Consider the following 27,236-nt stretch of genomic DNA (forward strand, 5'->3'; position numbering starts at 1 on the left):
TGGTAAACGTCGGAGACTTCGGGCTTTCCTCCCACATTAAACTGACACGCCGTGATATAACTGCAATAATGTTAAAAAGCGGCGTTAAAACCCAACTCACTCACTCTTTGATCAAGAGCAATCAAGCAAGAACAATGTATTATCTATGCCAATTGAACAGCGAATATAGCCTTATTTCATTCACTTTTCAGAGATAGACAACAGTAGGTTGATCTGAGCAACACAGTCAGGTAGCAGTCTTACTATATTTATCACAATGTAAACCCGGATGAGTTGAACTGGGTTTGTCGAATTCCAAGTTTTCACGACTCAATTTAATGTGCGAAGAGTTAAACCTTACTCTGTTTCCTAAAACTTTCACAACAAGTATTATGAGTAAGTCTCACATCTTTGAAGAGAAAATCGTCGTAATCTCTGTGTATCCAGCGTCCAATGTCTTGGAATGAGAGATTCGTGTTCTAGACCATTGTGCTTGTTTCACCTGTCGGCTTCATGGCGAAGATTACCTCCTTTTGCTAGCCACTCAGGATAGATCACAGTCGTGTTACTGAAAACTGTGCCTATTGAAAGGCTTAGTGTGAAAAGGACCAGTGTCCATTTCATTGTCGCTGATTTCTGCTTAGAAAGAATATTAGTGTTCTGCTTGCGAGTGACAGTGTTTATAGCATGAAATAGTGTATTGCTTATCACTGACCTTGATACATTTTCCAAGTTCTAAAAACGTACAAACATGATAAGGAATGACCGATTACACTACAGAGGTGAAGGGACAGCGCAGCCTAGATGTCAGTGAATGTACTAGTCATTGTGAATTGCAAAAACGTTAGGATATGACTTATTATTGAAAAAAATACTCCCAGAAAATAATTAATTAATTAATATTAATTATGCTGCAAACTATTGAAAAGAACAATCAAAAATACATTGTTGTAAGATGTTTAAAAGTTTAAAAAAAATCTGGTTTAGCAACCATAGCGGTAGATAATATCCAGTCTCCATATAAAATCCCAGCTCCCCACCAGAATATCAGATATAAGTTCGCTGTATACGTTAGTTCGCTGTAGAGAGTACGTTATGTACGTACATTTTATGTGATGATATATAGGAGATAAATCGGGATTTTGTAACAGTTCGTTGTATCCGTTTGTTCGCTCTATCTGTGTTCGTTATATCCGTCTTCTATTGTAGTTTGTAGCTGACAATTCAGAACAGTCAAAATATATTCTAAATTGAAATTTCAATCTCTCTTTAAAATGATTCTGATGTGTCTATTCCCACTACAATGGAGATGCAATATTTAACATTTGCAGCACATGGACATATATGTGTTTCAAATATTTCAAATATACTATTCCTGTCGTATTTCTATCTGCGTGGTGTTTCTACTGATCATAATTACCGACAATAAACCGTCACTGACCATCTATACCATATAATGTTTTGTAAAACACATTTCCAATCCCTAAATTGATTTGAATAATTTCCATCCTTTTTTTCGTTTGAAGATAATCTGTAGTTAACCACATTATCCTGTCAGACATTAGTACTGAACACTTGTTTCAAAATGCACAACTTAACATGCTGCATGGTGATATTCAAGATCTTCCCATTTCGCATATCATCTCCCAGTCTCTGTACTTGCATGTTACTGAGCAACACTACGACATACACATGGATACGCATACGTTCAAATTAAAATATATTTCATGTGTAAAATACAGGAAGTCTTACACTTTAAATGCTACTTACAAACCGTCAATTAAACTACCTGGAAGGAAAGATGTCGCCTCACATCGGGTGGTCATCAAGTGCCCTGTGCTCAACTCTTCGGACTAATCATATCAATGATTACGCTCCATGCCTCGCAATTCAATCAACAGTGAGAAGGACGATTACTCAAACCGTTAGATTAGAACTACAACTGTTTGCAAAGTCATCATTACACCCGTTTCTAACCAGGCTGACCCACACAGATGTGCGTGGGCCGACCTTTCAAAAGATATTTTTATATTATATTTTCTGTCTCTACACCAGATTATTGTCACCAGTTCCTTTTGTCCTGGCCAGGTTTTTTTCAATGTATGTTTTTTGTGTGTGTTATCGTTAAACGTCGCGACTTTCTCAGTGCAGTATTTCCTTCATGAAAGTACAAAAATATAAGATATTCATATCTATCCAAAACAGAGAAAGCATTTGTACAATGTTAACAAGAAACAAGACTATTTAGGCCAAATTTGCGAAAATGTGTTCTGTACATTATTCCTGCTCTGTGTAGCTTAAACACTTATACATGACAATTCACTAGCAACTGCATATGGATCCTATCAACTTATCTGAATTATAGGACGGTATACGTATAATTGCCATGGCGTAGTCAATGTTATAAGTATTGGGCACTGGCAAGTTTGGCATGTGGTATACAAGTTTTGGTTGTTCTAAAAAAGTGATTAACGAGAAGGAAAACGAGTGCGAATTTGGAAGATATTGTACATCTTCATACGTCGCTGATGTGTATTTCAATCAAACTGTAAGGATTCCAAGTTAAAACAGGTCCCAAGTAACATGTTTTCTTATTTGATCAGACTTGGTTGACTGCATGTCATTGTAGTAAGATTGCTCACAATATTAACCATTGGTTTGTCTGTCGCAATCTTTATTTTCGTACATACCGTCGCCATATATAGCTAGAATATTGCTCAGTGCGGCATTAAACAACAACAAACACGAAGAGAATGCCCTCTTGCTGTTTGTATAGACAATTCATAGACAATTTGGATGTTGTACCAGTTTCCACTGTGTTGATGAATATCAGTGGCGTTGTTTTTAATATACATCAGTATGTGCATTATAGATCACAATCATTATAAAAGACATACGTGGAGACAAGAAGCACTTAAGCCAAGTTTATTGTAACAAATTTGTTTTATGGTGTCATTACAATTAAGGAATGTGTCGGAATGTTTCATATTATCAGGACTTCACATCAAATAGGACACGTTTGGCTGTGACGAGGGCAAGTGAAGAAACATATCCCGCCGTCATGTTGTTAGAGAAGTGGACCTGTACCTGGTTAGCCCCGGTGACAAATAGGGAGGTAGGGACATCAAACTCCCAAACTTCCCAATAGGTTGGACTGTCAAACTTGTCAGAATCATACAGCTTATAGAAAGAGTCAAGGCGGTGGAGATTGAAGGTAATATATGAAACACTGTTTGTTACATTGATCGGCCAACTGGTTGAAACTCTCAGTCTTGCACTGTGATATTGGCCATTTGGTAGAGATATAACTGTCTTGATATTGCCCTTGATTGGTATTAGTGAATCAGCTCCGTAATATGTGGTTTCGTTGAGAGTGACCGAAGGCAGTGTGTTTGAAGGGGTCTTGAATGTGAAATGACATGTTGCCTCAGGGGGAAGTACAACCATTCCTTGGGTCATGTCGAAGGGTTCTTTGAAGGTGATGACTGGGTCCCAATTGTCCTTGATGGTGATGCAGGTAGCTTCTCCAGTGGTTGGTTTGATCCAGCCGTCTTGAAAAACTAATTTAACATTCTGTGACTTCTGAGAATAGCTGTGTAAGAGAATGACGGTTTCATTATACAAGGAACTGGACATTGCTAATGGCGAAACCGTTCGTTCCTCTCCATCATACTGACTCGTGGTTCTGATGAAGGCGTAGTCTGATGTGAAATTGTACCAAAACTTGTAGACATCGACGATATGTGTAGCGTTTCCTTGAAGAGTGAAAAGTGACCAGTTGAGACTGTCATGTCCTGGGTATTTTTCATTAGCTAAGAGAAAGACAACTGTCCTGTCAATGTATTCTCTGAGACCAAGTTGAGTGAATCTGTGGGCATTGGAGTGGTATATTGTTGCAAAGTCGACAATGCCCGATGGAGCTATTGAGCTAATTCCTGTCACTCCACCGCGACCATATTCACTGATAATAATGGGGGTAATTTTTCCTGTCTTCAGATAGGCATAGTTTTCAACAAGGTCGACAAATGCTACCAGTCGCGCTTCATTCATACCAGCAAATCGGTGAGATTTTCCTGAAACAATAAGTGAGTTGTACGAATGAAAGGAAAACACATCTAAATATTCTAAAGTTGTGTCCATGAACTGTGCCACTTGGCTCCAAAACGAAAAGTCGTTTCTGTCCGCCGCTCCAGAATACCCTGTGAGTGTAGGGCCAGCCACGTTGATATTAAATCTGGCATGTAGTTTCTCCGCTACTAATTTATGAAAGATGGAGACAGTCGTAAAGTTCATTATCTTCCATTGAGCATCCGGTTCATTGATGGTCTCGAAGTATGGAGGAATCTGACCTTTGGTAAAATCATAGATTCCTTGCACCATCAACAACATGAATTCTGCAGCTGCATCTACGTTGTTGGGGAACTGACCTTCATGTTGGGACTGGTTCATCCAATTCGGCCAATTATGAGCTGAAACAAACAAATTTAAAAAATCGATTGTTTAGAGACCAACAGGACATTGATGGAAATAAGGGTTGACCATGGCACAATCAACTTTCATTCTATCTTGTCAGTGGACATAGGGGAAATCGAATTAGCGGAAAATAAACAGTTTATTGAATTTAAAATATGTTTGCACCTGTATATCGCATATGAAATCATATCAGTAATTGGGCACCACTATTTCACAAATGGGTACTTGCATGTACAGAGGGGCAAAAGCAGTTTCATCCTCATGCTGGCCCAACCCACATACATGTCCATATTTCAACTTATGACTCAACAAATTACGCCATCATCCTCTTTCATTACTTATTGCTGGGTAAAACGTTGCAGGCGTCTTTGTTATTTGTAGGAATTTAGATTTTGTTGCTTCTGTCTTGCTTGGAATCCTTTGCATTTTTTCGTGAGGACGAATGTGATTATAAATACCTCCAAATCCTTAGTGTTTTAAATTATATTACATATTACTGACATTTTATTTTCTGGCAACACTTACCTCTCATCATCATGACCATTTCATTCTTATAACCACTGTTGATGTTAGTGAGGTACCGGGAGAACACTTCCTTTTGCTTGGAAACGTTCTTCAAGTAGTTAGGGTCAGGGTAGCCGCTGTGGTTTGGATCCTCTGGCCACTGTATAAAAAATAAGTAAAATTTTCTTATCTACAATAAACTTTCATGACTTTACTGAAAATAAATGTAAAATGGAATTTTGTGTGTGTAAAACCAAAACATTATTTCAAAAGGCAACCAGTTGTTACATTTCCAAAACGTATCTCCATGCACCTTCTCCACATCAACCTTGATAGCACTTATCATGGGCTTGTATGATCAAGAGCAATCAAGCAAGTACAATGTACTAACAAAACCATTTGAACAGCGAATATGGCCTTATTCCATACAGTTTTGAATCCTAAACAATAGATAGACATAATAACGATGATCCTAGTGTCTCATTCAGCTTGTCAACTACAGTCGAACACCATTGTCTCGAACTTGGATGTGTTGAATTCCCGTATGTGTCGACTTCGCAGTCCGGAACCACTGCACTTTCACTATATTTATCCCTATGTTAACCCGGACGAGTTGAACTGGATTTGTCGAATTCCCAGTTGTCTCGGACTCAATTTAAAGTGCCTAGAGTTTAAAGAAGCTAAAACCTTACCCTGTTTCCTAAAACAGGTATCATATTGTTCCTATGCTAGGATAAAATCATAATTATGCAAAACAGTACTGCATCGTTTCTAATGGTAGTTTTATGTTGGTACTCTTTTCAGTATTACTACAACAAGTTTTTTTAAATAAATCTCACATCTTTGAAGAGAGAATCGTCATAATCTTCGTGTATCCAGCGCCCGCTGTCAGTCCGAATGCTCCGACAACTTGGAATGAGGGATTCGTGTTCTAGACCATTGTGCTTGTTCCACCTGTCGGCTTCATAGCGAAGATTACCCCCCTTTGCTAGCCAATGAGGATAGATCGTCACAGTCGTGTCACTGTGTACAATGTCTACTGAGAGGGTCAATGTGAAAAGGACCAGCGTCCGTTTCATTGTCGTTGATTTCTGCTCAACGATATAAGAGTTCTTGCGAATGACAGTGTTTTATAGCTTGAAATATTTTATTGCTTATCACTGACCTCAATACATTTCCTAAGTTCTAAAAACGTACAAACATGATAAGGAACGACCGATTAAACAGCAGAGGTGAGGTGACAGGGCAGCCCAGATGTGAGTGAATGTACTAGTCATTGTGAATAGCAACAACGTTAGGATATGGCTTTTATTGAAAAAAATATTCTTTCCTAGAAAATGCTTAAACATTAATTATGCTGCAAACTATTGAAGAGAACAATTGTCTGCGACAAAAATACATTGTTTTAAGATGTTTTTAAACACATATCTGGTTTTGCAACTGTAGCAGAAAATAATATCCAGTCTCCATACAAAATCCCAGCTCCCTACCAGAATATCAAATAGTAAGCTGACAATGCAGAACAGCAAAAACATGATATTTTAATCTATCTGCATAAAATGATTCTTAGCTTTGTATTCCCACTACAATATTGATACAATTCCAAATTTGAAGCACATGGACATATATATGTTTCAAAAATTTCAAATATACTTTTGCTACCGTAATATCCACATATCGCTTCTACCCATCATAATTACGAGCAATAAACAACCGCCTACCATCCATACCTAATACCCTTTTTAAAACCATATTACAAATCCAAAATGGATTTCAATAATTTCATCCAATTTTTGTTTGAACATACTATTAAGGTCAGTAGCTAACCACAATTTGCCAGTACCTGTTGAAAATACACCTCTCAGATAGATCCTCCTGAACACTTGTGTTGCTTTCCAACTTCACAATGCTGTATGGTGACAGTCGAGACCTTCCCATTTCGCATATCGTTAGCCAGTCTCGCTACTTCTACATATTTGCATGTACTACAAATACTACGACATACATATGTATACCTATACGAATTCGCTGTGCAGAGTTGCATCCCGTGGACACGCCAGAAACCTTTGATTGTGGGTTCGAATCCCGGTTCGCCCCGATTATGTTTCTAGGTTTGTCAGCACCATACCCGTGCTCGTGGGTTTCACCGAAGTGATAAACGTCTGAGACCTGGATCACTTCGGGCATTCCTCCCACATTAAGCTGACACGCCGCGATATAACTGGAATACTGTTAAAAGAGGCGTTTAACACAACTCACTCACTCACTATACCTATACGTGTACGTGTACGTTTACAATTAATATATATTTCGTATATAAAAGTGAGAATTGCAAACACTTTAAATATCATTTACAAAACGTCAGTTAAACGATCTGAAAGGAAAGATGTCGCCTCACATCGGATGGCCATCAACTCTTCGGACTAATCATGTCAATGATTACGCGACAAGCTCGAAATTCAATCAATTAACAGACAAACGATCACTCGAATCGTTACATTAAATACTTCAACTGTTCGCCAATGCATCAGTACACCCGTTTCTTATCAGGATGTCCCACACACTGCTGTGAGTTGGCCAACTTTTCAAAAGATATTCTTATATTATATTTTCTGGCATTAAACCAGATTAATGTCACACGTTGCGTTTGTCCTTGCAGGTTTTTTCCATGTATATTATATTTGAATGTGTTATCTTTAAACGTTGTGACTTTCTCAGTGCAGTATTTCCTTCATGAAAGTACAAAAATAGAAGATGTTCATAACTATCCAAATCAGAGAAGCATTTGTACAATGTTACCACGAAATAAGATTATTTAATCCAAATTTGCGAAACTGTTTTCTGTACATTATTCCTGCTCTCATAAATAACAATTCACTTACAACAAGATGTGGATCCTTTTAGCTTATCTGAATTATAGAACGATATACTTATTAAAGCCATGGGATAGTCAATGTTATTATAAGTATTGGAGCGCATGACCCCGCGCTGGCAAATTTGGCATGCGGTGTACAACTTTTGGTTGTTCTAATAGGGCGAATAACGAGCAGGAATAAGGCTGCGAATTGGGAAGATATTGCATACATTCACACGTTGCTGGCGTGTATTTCGATCAAACTGTTAGGATTCCAGGTTTAAACAGGTCTCAAGTAATATGTTTAATCATCTGAGGCGACAACATGGGTCAGGTGGTCAGACTCGGTGACTTCTTGACTGCGTGTCATTCTTATCCGATTGCTCACAATATTAATTATTGGTTTGTCTGTCGCAGTTTTTTTCGTACATGCCGCCATCATTTATAGCTAAAACATTGCTTAGTGCGGCGTTAAACATCAAACACACATAGAATGCAGAACAAAACTCCTACGTTCCTTTATACCCTTTTGTTGTTTGTATAGACAATTCACTGGATATTGTAACAGTTTTCACTGTGTTGATTATTTTCAGTGGCGTTGTTTTTAATATACATCAGTATGTGCATTATAGATCACAATCATTATAAAAGACATACGTGGAGACAAGAAGCATTTAAGCCAGGTTTATTGCAACAAATTGTTAAATGGTGTCATTACAATTAAGGAATGGGTCGGAATGGTTCATATTATCAGGACTTCACATCAAATGGGACAAGCTTGGCTGTGACAAGGGCAAGTGAAGAAACATATCCCGCCGTCATGTTGTTAGAGAAGTGGACCTGTACCTGGTTAGCCCCGGTGACAAATAGGGAGGTAGGGACATCAAACTCCCAAACTTCCCAATAGGTTGGACTGTCAAACTTGTCAGAATCATACAGCTTATAGAAAGAGTCAAGGCGGTGGAGATTGAAGGTAATATATGAAACACTGTTTGTTACATTGATCGGCCAACTGGTTGAAACTCTCAGTCTTGCACTGTGATACTGGCCATCTGGTAGAGATATAACTGTCTTGATATTGCCCTTGATTGGTATTAGTGAATCAGCTCCGTAATATGTGGTTTCGTTGAGAGTGACCGAAGGCAGTGTGTTTGAAGGGGTCTTGAATGTGAAATGACATGTTGCCTCAGGGGGAAGTACAACCATTCCTTGGGTCTTGCTCATGTCGAAGGGTTCTTTGAAGGTGATGACTGGGTACCAATCGTCTTTGATGGTGATGCAGGTAGCTTCTCCAGTGGTTGGTTTGATCCAGCCGTCTTGAAAAACTAACTTAACATTCTGTGACTTCTGAGAATAGCTGTGTAAGAGAATGACGGTTTCATTATACAAGGAACTGGACATTGCTAATGGCGAAACCGTTCGTTCCTCTCCATCATACTGACTCGTGGTTCTGATGAAGGCGTACTCTGACGTGAAATTGTACCAAAACTTGTAGACATCGGCGATATGTGTGGCGTTTCCTTGAAGAGTGAAAAGTGACCAGTTGAGACTGTCATGTCCTGGGTATTTTTCATTAGCTAAGAGAAAGACAACTGTCCTGTCAATGTATTCTCTGAGACCAAGTTGAGTGAATCTGTGGGCATTGGAGTGGTATATTGTTGCAAAGTCGACAATGCCCGATGGAGCTGTTGAGCTAATTCCTGTCACTCCACCGCGACCATATTCACTGATAATAATGGGGGTAATTTTTCCTGTCTTCAGATAGGCATAGTTTTCAACAAGGTCGACAAATGCTACCAGTCGCGCTTCATTCATACCAGCAAATCGGTGAGATTTTCCTGAAACAATAAGTGAGTTGTACGAATGAAAGGAAAACACATCTAAATATTCTAAAGTTGTGTCCATGAACTGTGCCACTTGGCTCCAAAACGAAAAGTCGTTTCTGTCCGCCGCTCCAGAATACCCTGTGAGTGTAGGGCCAGCCACGTTGATATTAAATCTGGCATGTAGTTTCTCCGCTACTAATTTATGGAAGATGGAGACAGTCGTAAAGTTCATTATCTTCCATTGAGCATCCGGTTCATTGATGGTCTCGAAGTATGGAGGAATCTGACCTTTGGTAAAATCATAGATTCCTTGCACCATCAACATCACGAACTCAGCAGCGGCATCTATGTTGTTGGGGAATTGACCTTCATGTTGGGACTGGTTCATCCAATTCGGCCAACTATGAGCTGAAACAAATCGCATTGGAAAACAAATGAGGAATGACAGCAACAATATGTTGTAAGAGCTATGAGAATATGCAGTGAGATTTGAATTAAAATGTTTATGTAAAGACAGGTGGCTTATCATTTGAAATATCATGATCAAGCTCATGGTCACGTCAAAATTTCTTGTTACTCATATTTGTAAGTTATTATGAGAATTAGGTGAGGTGAATTGGGGTTTAACGTCGCGTTTAAGATTATTGTACGTGCATGCACGTGTGTTTAAATGTGTGTGTGGCTACCGATTTTATATGATAGGCCACTGAGATAAAATGCCGCAGTTTAACATGTATAATAATACTGAGACACAGTATACTGGACCGACCAGTCCTTGTGTTAGCCCTTAATGCCGTGCAACAGACCCTGTAACAACAACTACCATATTTGTACGTCTGTTGGCATGATGTGGCCGGGGACGAAGCCCCGACCTTCCGCTCTCTGGGCAGACGCTTTACCATGGAGGCGGTCTTCGAGCATTAGAAGTGAAAACACTTTTTGTTTTACTATCCTAAAGACTTCTCAAAGATAAAATACAATTACCAAATAAAATAGTACAAAGGCAATCATTCTTCACGTCATATATTCCGTATCCACGTTGATATTGTTAATGATGTGTGTTCACCTAATGTAGTAATTATAAATTATAACGTATTTGAATGTCTCATGTGTATTTAGAATATTCACAACCATATCAACGATTTAAGACACGCCATTTGTTTGTGTCCTACATTCAGATTTCATTATGCATTTCTGACAACCAAAACATATAACATAAAGCCTCCGTCTTTCCGATAAATCATGAAAAATTGAATGCGTGGACACTTATTCTGGTGGCATATGGACATTTTTTATATGGACAAGATACAAACGTATACAGAAGCCGAACCCCCTTGTCCGGTATTAGACTATGTCGAAACCCCGACTGTTTCACACTCTTACTGTATGTTCCACTATTTATACCCGGGTGTGTCGGATGTGTCCAATTCCCTTTTGTCTCGAGCTCAATTGATTTGAAACACAGAAATTTGAATTTGTATGAAGTACAATGGCCAAAACATGATATGGCGTGAGATATCGAAGAAGGAAACCGTTGACTGGTCTGAGTAAAAATGTAGATATGACAAATGCTTCTGTTAGTTTGTGTATACAAATGGGTGAACATGAATACTAGTATATTAAAGAATAAAGTGTTGTCTTATTTATGAATTACCATTCTGTAAGAGAATGTATCCAATTGTGAACATTCATACCTGACAACATCATGACCATGTCATTCTCATAGCCACTGTTAATGTTTGCAAGGTATACCGAGAACAGTTCCTCCTGTTTGGTAACGTTCTTCAAGTAGTTGGGGTCAGGGTAGCCGCTACGGTTTGGGTCCTCTGGCCACTGCAAGTGATATGGTAAGAATAAAAGAAATAACCAATTTCCCCTTTTCCATGAAATAACCCAACTGAAAAATGTTGAACTGGAATTTCTGTACTCATATCTATTAATATATTATATTTGATTTGTATTGTCCCTGCACAATCCTTGTGAAAATTTATTTAAAAGCTGTTTTAAATAATAGGGTGAGTTTCTTTTGAAGAACGAAAACATCGACGAAATGAAATCAGTGGATATTAATATGACGCAGTATAAGGTTGTCTGTCATGCAGTTACAACAATAAGCGCTAACTAAAACATAAGTTTCTCTTCCTCGTATTTGTATTCGTATCCCAGTCTCACATCTTGGAAGAGACGATCATTTAGATCTCTGTTTATCCAGCGCCCACTGTCAGTCCGAATGCTCCGACAACTTGGAATAAGGGACTCTTTATCCAGGCCATTGTGCTTGTTCCACCTGTCACTCTCATAGCGCACACTACGTCCCTGTGCCAGCCACTGAGGGTAGACCGTCACCGTCGTGTCACTGTATACACCCCCTATTGTCACGCACAAGGTGAGAAAGACCAGTGTCCATTTCATTTTCTGTAAAATGAATGAATTAATGAATAGGTTATGGGGGTACCGCTTATCTCAGATATTCATCCAGTTGCACAAACGTACGAGCAGCTTCATACATAAAACAAGTATATGAAAGTATTGTAGTTTGGGGTCTTTCTAGACATGCCACCCACTCAATTAAATTTCACTCATTTTGTCATAGCAGTTAAACCATTAAAGCTGTATGTTCCGGGATAGGACTCATCCCCAGCATTCTACATATGTATGCTTATCGTTCGAGGTGACTTAATGGATCCGGAGAAGCTCGGTGATTTGGTTGATGGCGTGGGTCGCTGCTTTGGTCAAGACTCGATTATTGAAAGCCTGCCGACATATACCTGGGATATTACAAACAAACAAACAAACAAACAAACAAACAAACAAACAAACACTATTCCTTGACATTAATCCTTGACAATCTGACATGCATCTTTCACACACGAGGCAACACTGTTTATACTCACACAAAGGACTACTCAGATTCACTTAGGCATCAGATATAATCCACCTACTTCTTTCAAGGCTTGGCCCACACTCTCATCAACAGCTGTTCACCGTCATTTTATCATAATTTCTTATCTTTATGTTGTTCGACATTTAATATATCAGAATATTATCAAGGGCGTTATGATCACGTGATTCATAACCAGTATAATGTTGGGGGCAGTTTGTACCAGAAACCATGACCTAGCTCTTAACCTTCCAACTTCCCTTCTGTACTGTTTCCGAAGAGTGTGTTACATGTTACAGACAAACAGAATAAGTATTATAAAAAAATTCATTTAATTTCTTTCCAATATATTAAATTACCTCTTCTGTCCTTAGTCCTGAATTTCACAGATAGTCTTGAGAAGAACATTACGTGTACAAATCTGAAAAATATATGCATTGCTGTTTTTGCCATACATTTCTTCACTTCCACACAGAAACCAGAACATTAACTTTCTTTGCCTTCAAGGCGAGTGCGAGTATACTGTACATATGGTTGTGGAGACATGCTCGTGCCATGTGTTGTGTGTTCATCAGTGTCTAATATGTTCTGTAAACCTGGGGAATGGTCTGTTCATTTAGCCGACACGATTGGATTTTCACAAAACAAATTCAAACAGAAGATGAGTGAGTGAGTTGGGTTTAACGCCGCTTTTAACAGTATTCCAGTTATATCACGGCGTGTCAGCTTAATGTGGGAGGAAAGCCCGAAGTTATGCAGGTCTCAGACGTTTACAACTTCGGTGAAACCCACGAGCACGGGTATGGTGCTGACAAACCTAGAAACATAATCGGGGCGAACCGGGATTCGAACCCACAATAATAGGTTTCTGGCGTGCCTAAGGGACGCAACTCTGCACAGCTAATGGCGGCGCCTTAGACGACTGGGCCACCCGTGCCCACCAAACAGAAGATGAATTTGTATATCAGGAAGAGCTTCGGTTGAGTTTAACTAACCATACCACTTTTTATTCACAGACAAAAAAATTTGTATATTATCAAGGACTCGTAATTTGTTTTAACTCAATCATTGGGTAGGCATTAAGAAGATAAACATGATCTGTTTTCAGATTTACCGGAGCCGTTGAGTATTAGTGCCTGAAATTTATTTAGAACCGATGGCGGATTGCGAACAAAATACGTCAATGCATGTATCCATACCCTGTGAAATTTGAAATATTTCAGGAAACAAATCTCTGTGGTGGCCCAGTCGTGTAATGCGCCGCGATTCTCTCTATCGAGGTTAATAGAACTACACCTATCAGGTCTAATGACTTTTGAAGAATACAACAGCAATTATAAAAAACACACTTGGTTTGGAAGCAAACGTAATTTATTCGAACATAAGTTATTCTTGTTTTATTCACATAAATAATGTTCTGTTTCAGAATTATGATAATTATTTTATGTCTGAGGGCACAAGTTTGGCTGTGATAAGGGCAACTGAAGAAATGTATCCCTCTGCCTCGATGTTGGAGAAGTAAACTCGGACCAGGTTATATGTTGTGGCTAACAAATAGGTAGGAACAACAACCTCCCAAACGTCCCAGTAAGTGTCGACGCCAAACTTGTCAGAATCATACAGCTTATAGCTGGCATGAAGAGGTGTGAGGTTAAAGGTGACCGATGAGAGGTTGTTTGTTACATTGGCAGGCCGACTGCTCGAAATTCGCAATCTTGCAATGTGGAATTCTTCATTTGGGAGAGATATTGTGGTCTCGGTAATGTTCTCCTTGATTTGTATAAACATATCAGCTCCGTAGTATGTGGTTTCGTTGATAGTCATTGAAGGTAATTTTTCTGATGGGGTCTTGAATTTAAACTGACATGTTGCTTCAGGAGGCAGTTCAACCATTCCTTGGGTCTTCTGGCTGTCGAAGGGTTCGTTGAAGGTGATGACTGGGTACCAGTCGTCCTTGATGGTGATGCAGGTAGCTTCTCCAGTAGTTGGTTTGATCAAGTCGTCTTGAAAAACTAACTTAACATTCTGTGACTTCTGAGAATAGCTGTGGAGGAGAATGGCCGTTTCGTTATGCAGGGGACTGGACATTGCTAAGGGAGACACTGTTCGTTCCTCACCATTATATTGACTGGTAGTTCTGACGAAATAGTAGTCTGATGTGAAATTTTACCAAAAATCAAAGACGTCGACAATACGTGTAGCGTTTCCTTTAAGAGTGAAAAGTGACCAGTTGAGACTATCATGTCCTGGATATTTCTCATTGGCTAAAAGAAACACCACTGTTCTGTCAATGTATTCCCTGAGACTTAGTTGGGTAAATCGGTGGGCATTTGAATGGTATATTGTTGCAAAATCTACTATACCTGATGGAGCAAATTTGTCAATTCCTATCACAATATCGCGACCATATTCACTGACAACAAGTGGGATAATCTTCCCTGTTTTCAGATAGGAATAATTTTCAACTAGATCAACAAATGCTGCCAAACGTGATTCATTCATACCAGTCAGGTTGTGCGATTTCCCATACACAACAAGTGAGTTGTATGAATGGAACGAAAACGCGTCCAATGAGTCCAGAGTGATGTCCATGAAATGTGCCACTTTTTTCCAGTACAAAAAATTGTCTTTGTCTGCAAACTCGGTATATCCGTCGAGTGTAGGGCCAGCCACTTTGATGTTAAACATTGCATGGAGTTTCTCTGCTACTAATTTGTGGAAGATGGCAACAGTTGTGAAATTCAAGATGTCACTCTGAGAGTCTGGTTCATTTATGGGCTCGAAGTAGGATGGTATCTCTCCTTTGGTGTAGTCATAAACTCCTTGCACCATCAACATCATGAATTCAGCAGCGGCATCGACGTTGTTGGGGAACTGTCCTGCATGTTCGGACTTGTTTATCCAACTCGGGTAAGAAACACCTGTAAACGGCATGAGAGGAAGGCAATTACAATAATGAATTTGTTGGTAAAATGAGTTCAAAAGAAAAAGGTTTAACACTTTCAACTACGTCTCATTTGAAACAGGATTAATGTTGCAATAGAGAATTAAATAAAAATCGTCAAGATCATAGTCACCCCATATCCTCCTTTTTCGCGTTCATTAGGACGCCTTGCAAAAGAATCAGAAACATTTCCTTTTTATTGTGCCACCTGTTTGATAATGTGAATGAGTATCAAATTATCTCACATTTGTTTAAGAATACTGTTACTTTATTGCAGAAGTGACAAGCTAGATCTCCCGCAGAAATCCTTGGCCACAAATAATGAAATTGAAGCATCGATTCGACTTCCAAAATGCTTGTGGTCGTGAGTGAGGAATAAAAGTGAGAATGCTCAGAAAAATGAGAGAGATACTACATAGTTTCATTTTGAGAGAGAGAGTGAGTTGGGGTTTAAAGCCGAAGTGATGCAGACCTAAGATTGTTATTACTACTTTAGTGAAACCCACGAGCACGGGTGAGGTGCTGACGAACCTAGAAACATAATCTGGGCGAATCGAGATTCAAACCAACAATTATAGGTTTTTGGCATGCCTAAGAAACACAGCTCTGGACATCGAATTGCGGCGCCTTAGACCCTTGCCCCCCAGTTTAATTTTAAAAAGGATTCTATAACCAAACAATTTCTTCCTCTTTCGAATGGTGAATACTGAAACATGTAACTGTCCTCTAAATGATTAACTCTTCTCATCGCTGAAGAAGAGATTGTCATTGATCATAACAGCAAGTATGTCAGCTCTGTTACATTCTTTATAAACGTGACTGATTAGATTGTGCATATGAGAATGTTTACATGGCAGCATTTACTGGGAAAAGCGAAGATATGGTCTACCAAAAGCAGCCAGAATAGATTACAGAATTAGTTTTGCTTTTGGTTTTCCTGTTGTCAGTACGCGTTACTCAATATGGAAGTGAGTTCAAGGCACTGAGCGGACTTTCATTTCTCGATCACTAGACAATTTCAGTTACGTTAAAAGTATTGTGTAGACAACTGTATGGCCAGTGACGGTAAACCGTTTGATGCATACACATCATGTAGGCCCTATTTTGTCAGTTGACATTGCTCAAATAATTTTGAAAGACATTTGGCAATGTTAGCCTGTAAACCATACCAGTAGACATCATGATCATGTCGTTCTCGTAACCACTGTTAATGTTAGCAAGGTACTGGGAGAACAGTTCCTGCTGCTTGGTGCCGTTCTTCAAGTAGTTGGGATCAGGGTAGCCACTATGGTTTGGGTCCTCTGGCCACTGCAATCGATATCGGTTAGTTCGACAATAGTTCGACAATGCATAACACAAACATTTACTTTAAAAAAGGTTGTAACAATACTGCCCGAAGAACTGATAAACTTGCTCACTGAAACTTAAATTTCTGTTTAGCATGTGAAAACGGTCCTTGGCAGATACTAGCAAGTTGAAATAAACTATGTACAATGGTTTTGGTCATATACAACAATCGCTCATTTCTACAAACATTTCCCAAATGTGATCATTGTTATGTAATTTAGTCAGATAAGTAGCCAGATAAAGTAACACGTCTGAAGTTGAAAAGAAAAGAGGAAGTGAAACAGCAATAAAGTAGTTTTTGAACTCGTCTTAAATGTATATATTTCCCATTACATAATGGTTTTATTCTCGATATTCTTCTGTTCAACGTCAAATCTGTTTGAGAAGAAAACTATTGACAATTTCCATTTGCTATAATTTTTAGGCATAAGCCGATCTCACATCTTGAAAGAGACCACCGTTAAGATCTCTGTTTATCCAGCGCCCGCTGTCGGTTCGAAGGCTCCGACAGTTGGGAATGAGAGATTCTTGATCAAGACCGTTGTGCTTGTTCCACCGATTACTGTGCTAGTGAACGCTGTGTCCCTGTGTCAGCCACTCCGGGTAGATCGTCACGGTTGTGTTGCTGTATACACCGCCTGTTGTTAGACTCAACGGGAAAAATATCAGTGTCCACTTCTTGCTCTGAAAAAATCACAATTTAATGATTTGATTGTAAATATGACATTGCCTGGGCTATCTACTTATTTGTAAGCTCTATTTCTTTATGCACTTTGCCACGCCAGTTCCCCCGCACCCCGACAGTTATTGCTGAGTGGATATCTCCTATCTTCATGAAGTTGTTCACATAAACGTGCAGCTACGAAATTAAAACATGAAAGCAGACTACACTGACACCATTGACGTAGATTTAGTCTCAATAATTAATCAAGGTAAGGAAAATGCCGTTTCAAAAGAACCACTTTGTAGATAAATCGTAATATTTGAAAGGCACAAGGAGAAACCTGTCATTAAGTCCCCTAGAACATCAGCAGTTACAAATAAGCCGATCATGATAATATACTCTTCCAAAAAAGTTACTCGAAAATAACTTAAAAGTTCCAAAATGTAAAGGATATTAGTTTCTGGTAATAGTTGTATGATTGTTATAAACGAATCAACACATTACAAATGGTTGTGAAGTATGACAGTAAATGGCCTGACCGCCAACGATCTTGAAGGACGATGAGGGTAAGATTGGACTTTTCAAAGTTGACGTTTTTGGATCGGTAGTGCGTAATACCAACAAGATTTGTCAAACAGTCATTCTCTCGACGAGGTATACTGCGTATTAGTCTCCCAATGTCGATTTGAAGGAGTCTGTCCCACTCCTCTTGCAGCGCCTGGCCTAGTTCAGCCAACGTGGTCGTCGGCCTATGACGTTGATGCACATGTCTCTCTATCATGTCCCAGACGTCCTCGATGGGGGCAAGGTCTGGGCTCATTGCTGACAAAGACATTCTATGGATGTGCTGTTCCGATAGTTCTGTCCAGTGACCCTTCCTAGGACAATATGGAGTTGGGTTCGTTATGCGAACCTAAAATGTAACCGATCCACCGCCAGGAATAATGTCTAACACATTAATTAATCAATCTTCCCTGGAAATGTGAAAATAAGGAATGACACCAAACGCACGTGTGAGGCACGTGCAAACTATAGGATGTGTTTTGGTGTTAAGTTTTCCAGACATAAACGTTCTTGCACAGGATGACTGTCGTCAACAGTTATCTTTGATCTTATACTTGGCATTAACGTGTAAAGTTCATGATACTTTACCTTTCTTAAGAGTGCATATTGGTGGACGGTTGCAGGCTGTATATATAGAAACCCACATGTATAGAAAACAGCTGTCCTGGTAGACCAACCACTAATCTCTTATTCTATGATACCAAGTGCTTGCCGATTGTCTTTCACTCACTTTGCCCACAGAAGCTCGATTCATTGATATACATGTACGTCCTTGACAACCACCGTCATACAGCTGGAATACTGCTGAGCGCGGCGTTAAACATCAACAATGTCCTTGGCAATCTGACATATATAGAGAAGGTAATAACATGCGTGTTTCACGTAAAAAGATTACCCGAATTCACCTTGGTCTCAATGCACTTACTTTGTACAAGGCTGGGCTAACTATCTGTGTCGCCAAAATATGACTTTTCATAATTATTCCTTATCGTTATGGTGACATCAGCGGTTTCCCAATGGTGTCATGATCACATGACTCCAAGCCTGTCTATTTTCTAGGTCAGTTATTGACCGTTAGCCTTACCTCATCTGTAACCTTAAAACTATTTGTCTGTACTGAAGTTACAGTTTAAAGATAGGGAGAGTGAAGTATTGTTTTCTTTTATCAAATGATTATACGTTTGTAATTATAAATAATATACACTAAGAAAAACAGATAAGGACGCACGCTGTCACATGTAGCACCTCCTTGCTTAGAGATAGTACTCAACGTACACAAATTACTGCAGATTCAAAATCGAAACATTTGGAATATATTTGAAAACATTTTAGAAAGTCAGGGGCTGTCCATCTGACGCCAAACCCTCCATGTTAGAACTGTAGTCGAACTCCTTGTTTCTGGCAGGTGCACACCTTCATAGTGTTTCATGTGCAACATTATACCACTATTTCGGGAGGTCACACCCATGCTCTTCCATGAAAACAATAAGAAGTGTTTGTTTGTTGTTTAATGCCGCACTCAGCGATATTCCAGCTATATGACGGCGGTCTGAAAATAATCGACTGACATCATGAGCATCGATCATCGATCCACGCACATGCATCAACCAAGTCAGCGAGTCTGACCACTCGATCCCTTTAGTCGCCTCTTACGACAAGCATAAAAATATGTTGTGAGTGAGTGAGATTCTGATCATGCTTTTGAATTCAATACCAAGGGCAGAAAAGACGTAAACATGACTACTAAAATCTTGTGCATTTCCGTTTTCTTAATCTTTAGTTTGTGCCAAAATTATATTTTACTCATGTAAGTGTCGGATTTTATTTGATGAAAAGAAAATGAGGTTTCATACCTTAAATAAGCTGATTCGTCCAGTGGATACACGTGATAATGATAACGATTAAATTATTTTAAGCCCATCAGTAAAACCAAACATGTCATACTAGAATCGAAATAACATATGTCTATTCATCAAAAGTTGTGTATTTCATGACTAGGAGGCACGAATTGTTATAAAGCTAGATTTTTTTAATTGGCGAAAATCAACTTCACTCAGATCGTGAATGTGCGATCAGTGACTTACAGCAAATAGCGGCGGCATGAGGGACAGAAGGAAAAGAATCAAGTCCCCATATAATCACTCCACAAGAAGCTCAACGAAAATATTACATTTGCCTTTCCTAATATGTTCAAATTGCTTGAGATATTTGACTTTCTGAAGTCAGGTTTTCCTCCTGGTGGTGAAAAGCGTCACCCACAGCTGATGGTTCAAAGCCTTTTGAATACGAAGGATCTTTCATGAGTTCAAAGTCACAGTCATTGATTGAGTGTGTGTGTGTGTGTATGTGTGTGTGTGTGTGTGTGTGTGTGTGTGTGTGTGTGTGTGTGTGAGAGAGAGAGATATCAACATTACTTAAGGATGTTGATAAAATGAACAAACTTTAAAATTATGTACCCATATTTTAATAATGATGACTCCCTGAATAGAATCGGACCTTCGGAAATGTCGGATAAGTCCATTTTACGAACATATAGGTTAAGTGTGGTATATTCCAGATATTTCAAGATATTCTATGTGTACCTTATCTTCTAATACCGATTGTCATACTTCTCCAACTTTTCGATGCGATCGTTCGGTCACTGAGTTTATCTGTGTAGCCCAGCTACATCTATGGGGATTAACTTACTAGACACTTTTACTCTCAAAAACAACGTCGTTCGATATATGACGTCATCAAGTTGTGAGGGAATATTCGAATCTCCAGAAATGACGTCACGATAGAACAATGTTTTATCGTGAAATAAACCACGCTTCTTTCTTCATTGTTCACTGCGATGTATATAGCTACATAAATATATATTAATTTGAACTTAAAGTGAAATGCTATCATTATTCAGAAACTTCTGACATAAATGACAAAACCATCACTGGCTGTAAGGTTAGGTGAAATGGGATTTAACGTTCATCCACTGGGGAATCAAAATTAAGTATTAAGTATATAGAACGATTTACCAGACCTATTTCAAATAAATAACAATAATTTGAAACCATTGAGTGTATTTACAGTTCTCTAGCTGATATATTTTCATCATAAATTGATTTACCACTTCGTTAATCTAGGGAGTTTTTATCTAGCTATGATAATTGCAAGCATCATCACGTCATCATTATCAATGTGCTAGGAGAAAATAGGTGCAAAATTAAAGTTTCATGTAGACATGTTCTACTTTAGAACTAACTATAGCCGTATATGTTACGAAGGCATCATGTGTTCATCATCTGTCATGTGAGACGTATTCATCTTAAACTGCGGCATGGTATCTCAGTGTGCTAGAACTATAAATCGGCATCAGTCCAAGTACAAGCAGCCACACACACACTTGCATGCACGTCGCTATATAAGTGCAATAATCTTGGACGCGACGTTAAACCCAATTTCACCTCACCTCACCTAAAAGATAGGTATCTGCACTGAAAAAAAATAATGGTCGTCACACAAGAGGTTAATAGGTCACAAGTTTAAATACTGTTTCCTTGCCTGAACACACCTGCAACTGTGTACTTTAGAAACAAAACAAAAATACAAAAGACTTCATCACACATTATATTTAATCAATCAAAATTATGTGTCTTTGTGTTATTATTTAATGTCAGATGGGACAAGCTTGGCTGTGACAAGGGCTACCGAAGTCACATATCCTTTCGACTCTTTGTTGGAGAAGTTAACCTGGACCGTGATAGAAGTGGTGTTCAACAAGGTGGAATGGACATCAAACTCCCAAACATCCATGTAGGTATGGATGTCACTGTTCTGCCTGTCTGAGTCATACAGCTTGAAGAAAGAATCAAGAGTTTGGCTGTTGAGGGTAACAGATTTCAGATCGTTTGTTTCAGTAGTGGGCCAGCTGGTCGAAACTCGCAGAATTCCGTTGTGAATCTCGACAACCGGGAGAGATATGGTTGTAACAGCGATGCTGTCCTTGATAGGTATAATGACATCAGTTCCGTAGTATGTAGTTTCATTGAGAGTGACTTTAGGTAGTTGGCCTGAGTGGGTCTTGAATGTGAAGCGACATGTAGCTTCTGGAGGAAGTTCAACCATTCCTTGGGTCTTTCCGATGTCAAAGGGTCTGTTGAAGGTGATAATTGGATTCCAGTTGTCCTCGATTGTGATGCATGTAGCTTCTCCAGTGGTTGGTGTGATCCAGTCATCTTGAAAAACTATCTTGACGGTCTGTGACTGTTGAGAATAACTGTGTAGGAGAATGACCGTTTCATTATTCAAGGGACTGGACATTGCCAGCGGCGACACAGTTCGTTCCTGTCCGTTAGATTGACTGGAGGTTCTGATAAAGGAGTACTCTGATGTGAAATTGTACCAAAATTCGAAGACGTCGGCAATCCGTGTGGGTTTTCCTTGAAGAGTAAAAAGTGACCAGTTAAGACTTTCATGTTCTGGGGATTGTTCATTAGACAAGAGAAACACCACTCCTCGGTCAACGTATTCTCTGAGACCTATTTGGGTGAATCGGTGGGCATTGGCGTTGTATATTGTTGAAAAATCGACTATACCCGATGGAGCAGTTGAGCTGATTCCTTTTACTCCACCGCGACCATATTCACTGATAATGAGGGGGATAATTTTCCCCTTCTTTCTATGGACATAGCTTTCAATGAGGTCGACAAATGCTACCAAACGTGCTTCATTATTACCAGTAAATCTGTGAGATTTCCCCGAAACAACAAGTGAGTTGTATGAATGAAAGGAAAATACATCTAAATGGTCTAAAGCAATGTCCATAAACTGTACTAGTTTGGGCCAGAACGAAAAGTCGTTCCTATCTATGTCTGTATTATATCCTGTAATTGTCGGGCCAGCCACCTTGATGTTAAATCTGGCATGGAGTTTCTCGGCAACTGCTTTGTGGTAAATGCCGACAGTGGTGCTGAAATTCAAGATCTGCCAATCAGCCTCTGGCTCATTGATGACCTCGAAGTATGGCGGGATCTGACCTTGGGTGTAGTCGTACACTCCTTGCACCATCAACATCATGAACTCAGCAGCAGCATCGACGTTGTTAGGAAAATGACCTTCATGTTCTGACTGGTTCATCCAGTTTGGCCAGTTATGAGCTAAAAACATAAATAAACAACATATTGATATACTGATACAATGATGCTCACTTTTTTTGGAAATATGCACAAACATTTCAGAAAGATGGTTCTCATTTAAAGATGTAGTGTGTCTCTGTTCTTAAATATACGAAAATAGATAGGTCAAATAATGATGATAAATATCGTAAATTGTGTGATTAAATTGCTTTTAGTCCCAATAAATTCATCTTAAAATGTAAATATACATCTAATTTTATTGGTATAATTACATTGAGTACCAATCACTGGCATTTTCATGTTGTCTTGGTATGTCTGCTTATTGCAGTTGGGCAGAGTTAACCAAGAATTTTATTACTCTGCTATTTGTTTTGCAGTGTCACGTTTCTTACACGCGCCAGGATTCTGTGGTCATTGATTTAATTCATAGATTCTCTCGGGTTATGATCTTTCGTTTGACAGCTCCATACCCGTTTTCATCAATGTTTGTTGTTTGTTAGTTGTTTAAAGCCGCACTCACCAATATTCCAGCTACATGACGGCGGTCTGTAAATAATCGAGTCTGGACCAGACGATCCAATGATTGACATCATGAGCATCGATCTATGCAAATGGTAAACGATGACATGCATCAACCAAGTGAGCGAGCCTGGCCATCCGTTCCCTTTCGTCGCCTCTTATGACAAGCGTAGAGGCCTTTTACGGCAAGCATTGGTTGCTGAACACCTATTCTACCCCAGATCTTCACGGGTCTTTTCGTCAATGTAAACACCAATTATCATTCGTTGTACATCAGTATGAATGCCTCTAAAACCTAGGTTAGTTTGATTTTATTGCCAGTAAGTATTACCAATTGTGTGCTTTCCGGGTACACTTACATCTTGTCACCATGATCATTTCGTTCTTGTAACCACTGTTAATGTTAGCAAGGTACTTGGAGAATAGTTCCTGCTGTTTGGTGACGTTCTTGAGATAGTTGGGGTCAGGGTAGCCACTATGGTTTGGGTCCTCTGGCCACTGCAAGTAATATTGGTAGGTATAATAATCATATATTTCTCCATGTTTTATATTGTGATTACATGTCACGGAGTCAGGCCTACAAATGAAAACTCACAGACTGCAACCAAAATAATACAACAATACATATCTGTAATATTGTCGCTGTTTGTTGTACATTTACTCGCTGTCAGCTTCCGTTTTGTTCTGCGCATGCTTTGTGTGGAAGGCTGCGGTCTGTGTGTTTCAGTGCTGACGTTTGCATGTTTTCGGCAGCGTGCTCTCAGATTTATGTTGCTGTTTCTTAGTTTCGTTCTCATCGTTTTTTGTTGCCGATTCCTTATGTATTGTATGTATACGTTTTTAGGTGCAGTCTGTCAGTCTTCATTGGTAGGCCGGGGACTATTCAATGAAATGACATGTATGGCATTATAAATATCAATACATCTAATCGTATGAAAACAGAAAAAGACTATGTTCCAAAGAGTCTCTGTTGTTTCATTGTCACAAACAATATACGCATACACATTTGAAACATCAGTCTCGAAGAATGTAATTCAAACAACATGAGTACATTACACGTTCCTGTAATATAACCAGACATGATCAGAGCCCATCTTGTAATTATTGTCTATCCCAATTACAAAGAGAAAAAGAATCTCATTCAGTCTCTAGTTTTAAACGGGAGATCATCGTTAACAGATTATCGGATATGAAAGAAAGTCTCACATCTTGAAAGAGATTATCATTTAAATCTCTGTTCATCCAGCGCCCGCTGTCAGTCCGAATACTCCGACAACTTGGAATCAGGAATTCCTGTTCCAGACCATTGTGCTTGCTCCATCTATCCGGCTCATAGCGAAGATTACCCCCCTTTGCCAGCCACTGGGGGTAGATCGTCACAGTCGTGTTGCTGAATACAACGCCTGTTGACAGGCTCAAAATGAAAAGAACCAGTCTCAATTTCATTTTCCCTGACATGTAGTATTTCCCGACAAAGGTCATAACTAGTGTAGAGGAGAGTGACAGTGCTGTATAGCTTAAGGTTCACTGGTGATATGTTATCGTTGACCTCAATACAGCTGCTCTATAAATGTGTGACAATGATTGTAAAAACAAGGTTTATGTTTTTTTTAGGCTCGTCGATCGGCTAGGTCTCGAGGTTAACTCAGCGGTGCGCTTCAACAGATTATGTGGAGACCGAACCCATCCAGTTCACTTAACTAAAAGGTCACTTCATCGATTCAGATACACCTAAGTGCCATAGAATTAACAACAATTTGCATCTGTCGAGCTGCTTGTTTTATGAAAATACGCACGCGAATTCTTTTTGTAAACACCAAAAACTGATTGTGAGATGTATTATATTTCCGAAACAAATTCTAAACGATTCAAATTCAAACATTAATCGTTGTAGGAGCGTTAAATCTTTGTATATTATAGCATGATAATAACATAAATAGCTTATTATTCAGCTCTCAAAACAGTTACTTGACGATATAAACAGTGCAGAACAAAATTAATATAATGGGGGCACGGGTGGTCCAGTCGTCTAAGGCGCCGCGAATCGCTGTGCAGAGTTGCGTCACTTGGGCACGCCAGAAACCCGGTTCGCCCCGATTATGTTTCTATGTTTGTCGGCACCATACCCGTGCTCGTGGGTTTCACCGAAGTGGTTAACCTGCATCACTTGGGGCTTTTCTCCCACATTAAGGTGACACGCCGTGATATAACTGGAATACTGTTACAAGAGCCGTAAAACCCAACTCACTCACTCACTCACTCTAGCCCTACCAGTACCAATATTTCTCACCACAGCACCATGTGCCGCCTTTGTGACCGATACACACTGTTCACTTCAACTGCAGACCAACCGAGAACCGGCCGACCAAGGGTACCACACCTGCACAGGATCGCTACATTCGACTGTTCCACATAAGTCATCGCAATGCCATAGCTACGGAGACTGCAGACTGCAGAAATGTATCACTCTGTTCCGAAGTTTGAGAAGTGTACAAGGACCAGGTTATATGTGGTGGCTAACAAATGGGTAGAAACACCAAATCTCCGAAACTCCTATTGGTGTCGCAGTCAAAACTTGCCAGTCGCACACTTCTTAAAGAGGACATTAAGAGGTTAAAGAAGACAGATGATAGATTTTTGTTCGATTGATTAACTGACTGCGAGAAATCTCATTCTTCAGTATTTATGCAGAACATATCATGATGATTTCGAGTTGCGTCCCTTGGGCACTCAGGAAACCTATGATTGTGTGTTCGAATCCCGAGTTCCCGATAACTGGAATGTTGTTAAAAGCGGCGTTAAACCCAACTCACTCACTCACTCATGATCAAATCAGACTGAAACTTTTAATAAGTATCTGGTATTGTTTACAACAATTGATTACACATAAGAGTGAGCTGCGGTCATTGGCACTGTTTCCTAAAATGTCTCTCATGGTATTTCAGCGAATAACCAGAATTCATAATCATGTTATAATTGTATATTAAACAGGGAAGAGCGACTTTGTAATCAAACCTCTTATCAATTAGTAAGTATTTAAGAAGTGAAAAATGTCCTCGGTATCAAAGAACAGATCTACCAGCAACAATAACAAATCAACCACAACGAAACTAAAACTGAGTTAGGTGTAGAGTACGATTAACCAGATCTGTATTAAATAATAGCAGCAATTTGAAATTACTGCTTTTACTTACAGTTCCTTAGCTGATACATCGCTACTTGTTGTATTGCTTTCTATAATCATGTAAGAGAATGGATGCAAAGATGTCTTTATTTAGTGCTAACAATTGTCCGAAAACATGTTCCTTGTCTAATGAAAACACCCTCGTTACTTCCATTCAATGTCCAGTTCTAAAAGGTAAGAATCAGCACAGAAAAGCAATCAGAATCTCAATGCTCCGTGTCATGCACGAGGATACTAAGGCTAGCCTGAGCAGTCATGGGACTGATATAGTGTTGCAATATCCTAGACAGAGCAGTTGAGATAATTCGTGTTACTCCCCCATTCCCATATTCACTGATAACAGGGGGCATAATCCTTCCCGTCTTTCGATGGACACAATTGTC

At 39.3% G+C, this 27,236-nt stretch overlaps 3 protein-coding genes across 6 annotated transcripts; all 3 read right to left on the minus strand.

The window, feature by feature from the left end:
- Positions 1-2,903: 2,903 nt before the first annotated feature.
- Positions 2,904-12,605, minus strand: LOC124112427. 2 transcript variants are annotated; one of them, XM_048384595.1, is made up of 5 exons: positions 12,531-12,605; positions 11,809-12,051; positions 11,331-11,469; positions 9,014-10,044; positions 2,904-3,423 (listed from the first exon to the last, which is right to left on the minus strand). In XM_048384595.1, exons 2-5 carry the CDS (start codon positions 12,046-12,048, stop codon positions 2,971-2,973), a joined length of 1,863 nt encoding a protein of 620 aa, XP_048240552.1. In that variant the 5' UTR covers positions 12,049-12,051; positions 12,531-12,605; the 3' UTR covers positions 2,904-2,970. The 2 variants fall into 2 exon arrangements, with proteins under 2 accessions (XP_048240552.1, XP_046328480.2); XM_046472524.2 differs by lacking the exon at positions 2,904-3,423 and having other exon boundaries at positions 8,480-10,044.
- Positions 12,606-13,889: 1,284 nt separating this feature from the next.
- Positions 13,890-19,011, minus strand: LOC125373146 (beta-porphyranase A-like). 3 transcript variants are annotated; one of them, XM_048384043.1, is made up of 4 exons: positions 18,962-19,011; positions 17,250-18,350; positions 16,631-16,769; positions 13,890-15,438 (listed from the first exon to the last, which is right to left on the minus strand). In XM_048384043.1, exons 3-4 carry the CDS (start codon positions 16,647-16,649, stop codon positions 14,684-14,686), a joined length of 774 nt encoding a protein of 257 aa, XP_048240000.1. In that variant the 5' UTR covers positions 16,650-16,769; positions 17,250-18,350; positions 18,962-19,011; the 3' UTR covers positions 13,890-14,683. The 3 variants fall into 3 exon arrangements, with proteins under 3 accessions (XP_048240000.1, XP_048240001.1, XP_048240002.1); XM_048384044.1 differs by lacking the exon at positions 18,962-19,011 and having other exon boundaries at positions 17,250-18,946; XM_048384045.1 differs by lacking the exons at positions 17,250-18,350; positions 18,962-19,011 and having other exon boundaries at positions 16,631-17,234.
- Positions 19,012-21,629: 2,618 nt separating this feature from the next.
- LOC124112398 (beta-porphyranase A-like) lies at positions 21,630-25,182 on the minus strand. The gene is made up of 3 exons (XM_046472491.2): positions 24,876-25,182; positions 24,029-24,167; positions 21,630-23,171 (listed from the first exon to the last, which is right to left on the minus strand). Exons 1-3 carry the CDS (start codon positions 25,149-25,151, stop codon positions 21,679-21,681), a joined length of 1,908 nt encoding a protein of 635 aa, XP_046328447.2. The 5' UTR covers positions 25,152-25,182; the 3' UTR covers positions 21,630-21,678.
- Between the last annotated feature and the right edge of the window lie 2,054 nt (positions 25,183-27,236).

The sequence above is a fragment of the Haliotis rufescens genome, unplaced genomic scaffold (genome assembly GCF_023055435.1).
Source record: "Haliotis rufescens isolate VD_foot unplaced genomic scaffold, xgHalRufe1.0.p SCAF_5, whole genome shotgun sequence".
NCBI lineage: Eukaryota > Metazoa > Mollusca > Gastropoda > Lepetellida > Haliotidae > Haliotis > Haliotis rufescens.

What these genes read in the sequence shown, in the direction of transcription:
- LOC124112398 (XM_046472491.2), bottom strand. Translation starts at nt 25,151, where the DNA reads ATGACCTTTGTCGGGAAATACTACATGTCAGGGAAAATGAAATTGAGA. An exon ending in ATGATAATCTCTTTCAAGAT is followed by an intron (nt 24,168 to 24,875) that starts GTGAGACTTTCT and finishes TATTACTTGCAG; the next exon opens with TGGCCAGAGGACCCAAACCA. An exon ending in AATGATCATGGTGACAAGAT is followed by an intron (nt 23,172 to 24,028) that starts GTAAGTGTACCC and finishes TTATGTTTTTAG; the next exon opens with CTCATAACTGGCCAAACTGG.
- LOC124112427 (XM_048384595.1), bottom strand. Translation starts at nt 12,048, where the DNA reads ATGAAATGGACACTGGTCTTTCTCACCTTGTGCGTGACAATAGGGGGT. An exon ending in ATGATCGTCTCTTCCAAGAT is followed by an intron (nt 11,470 to 11,808) that starts GTGAGACTGGGA and finishes TATCACTTGCAG; the next exon opens with TGGCCAGAGGACCCAAACCG. An exon ending in CATGGTCATGATGTTGTCAG is followed by an intron (nt 10,045 to 11,330) that starts GTATGAATGTTC and finishes GATTTGTTTCAG; the next exon opens with CTCATAGTTGGCCGAATTGG.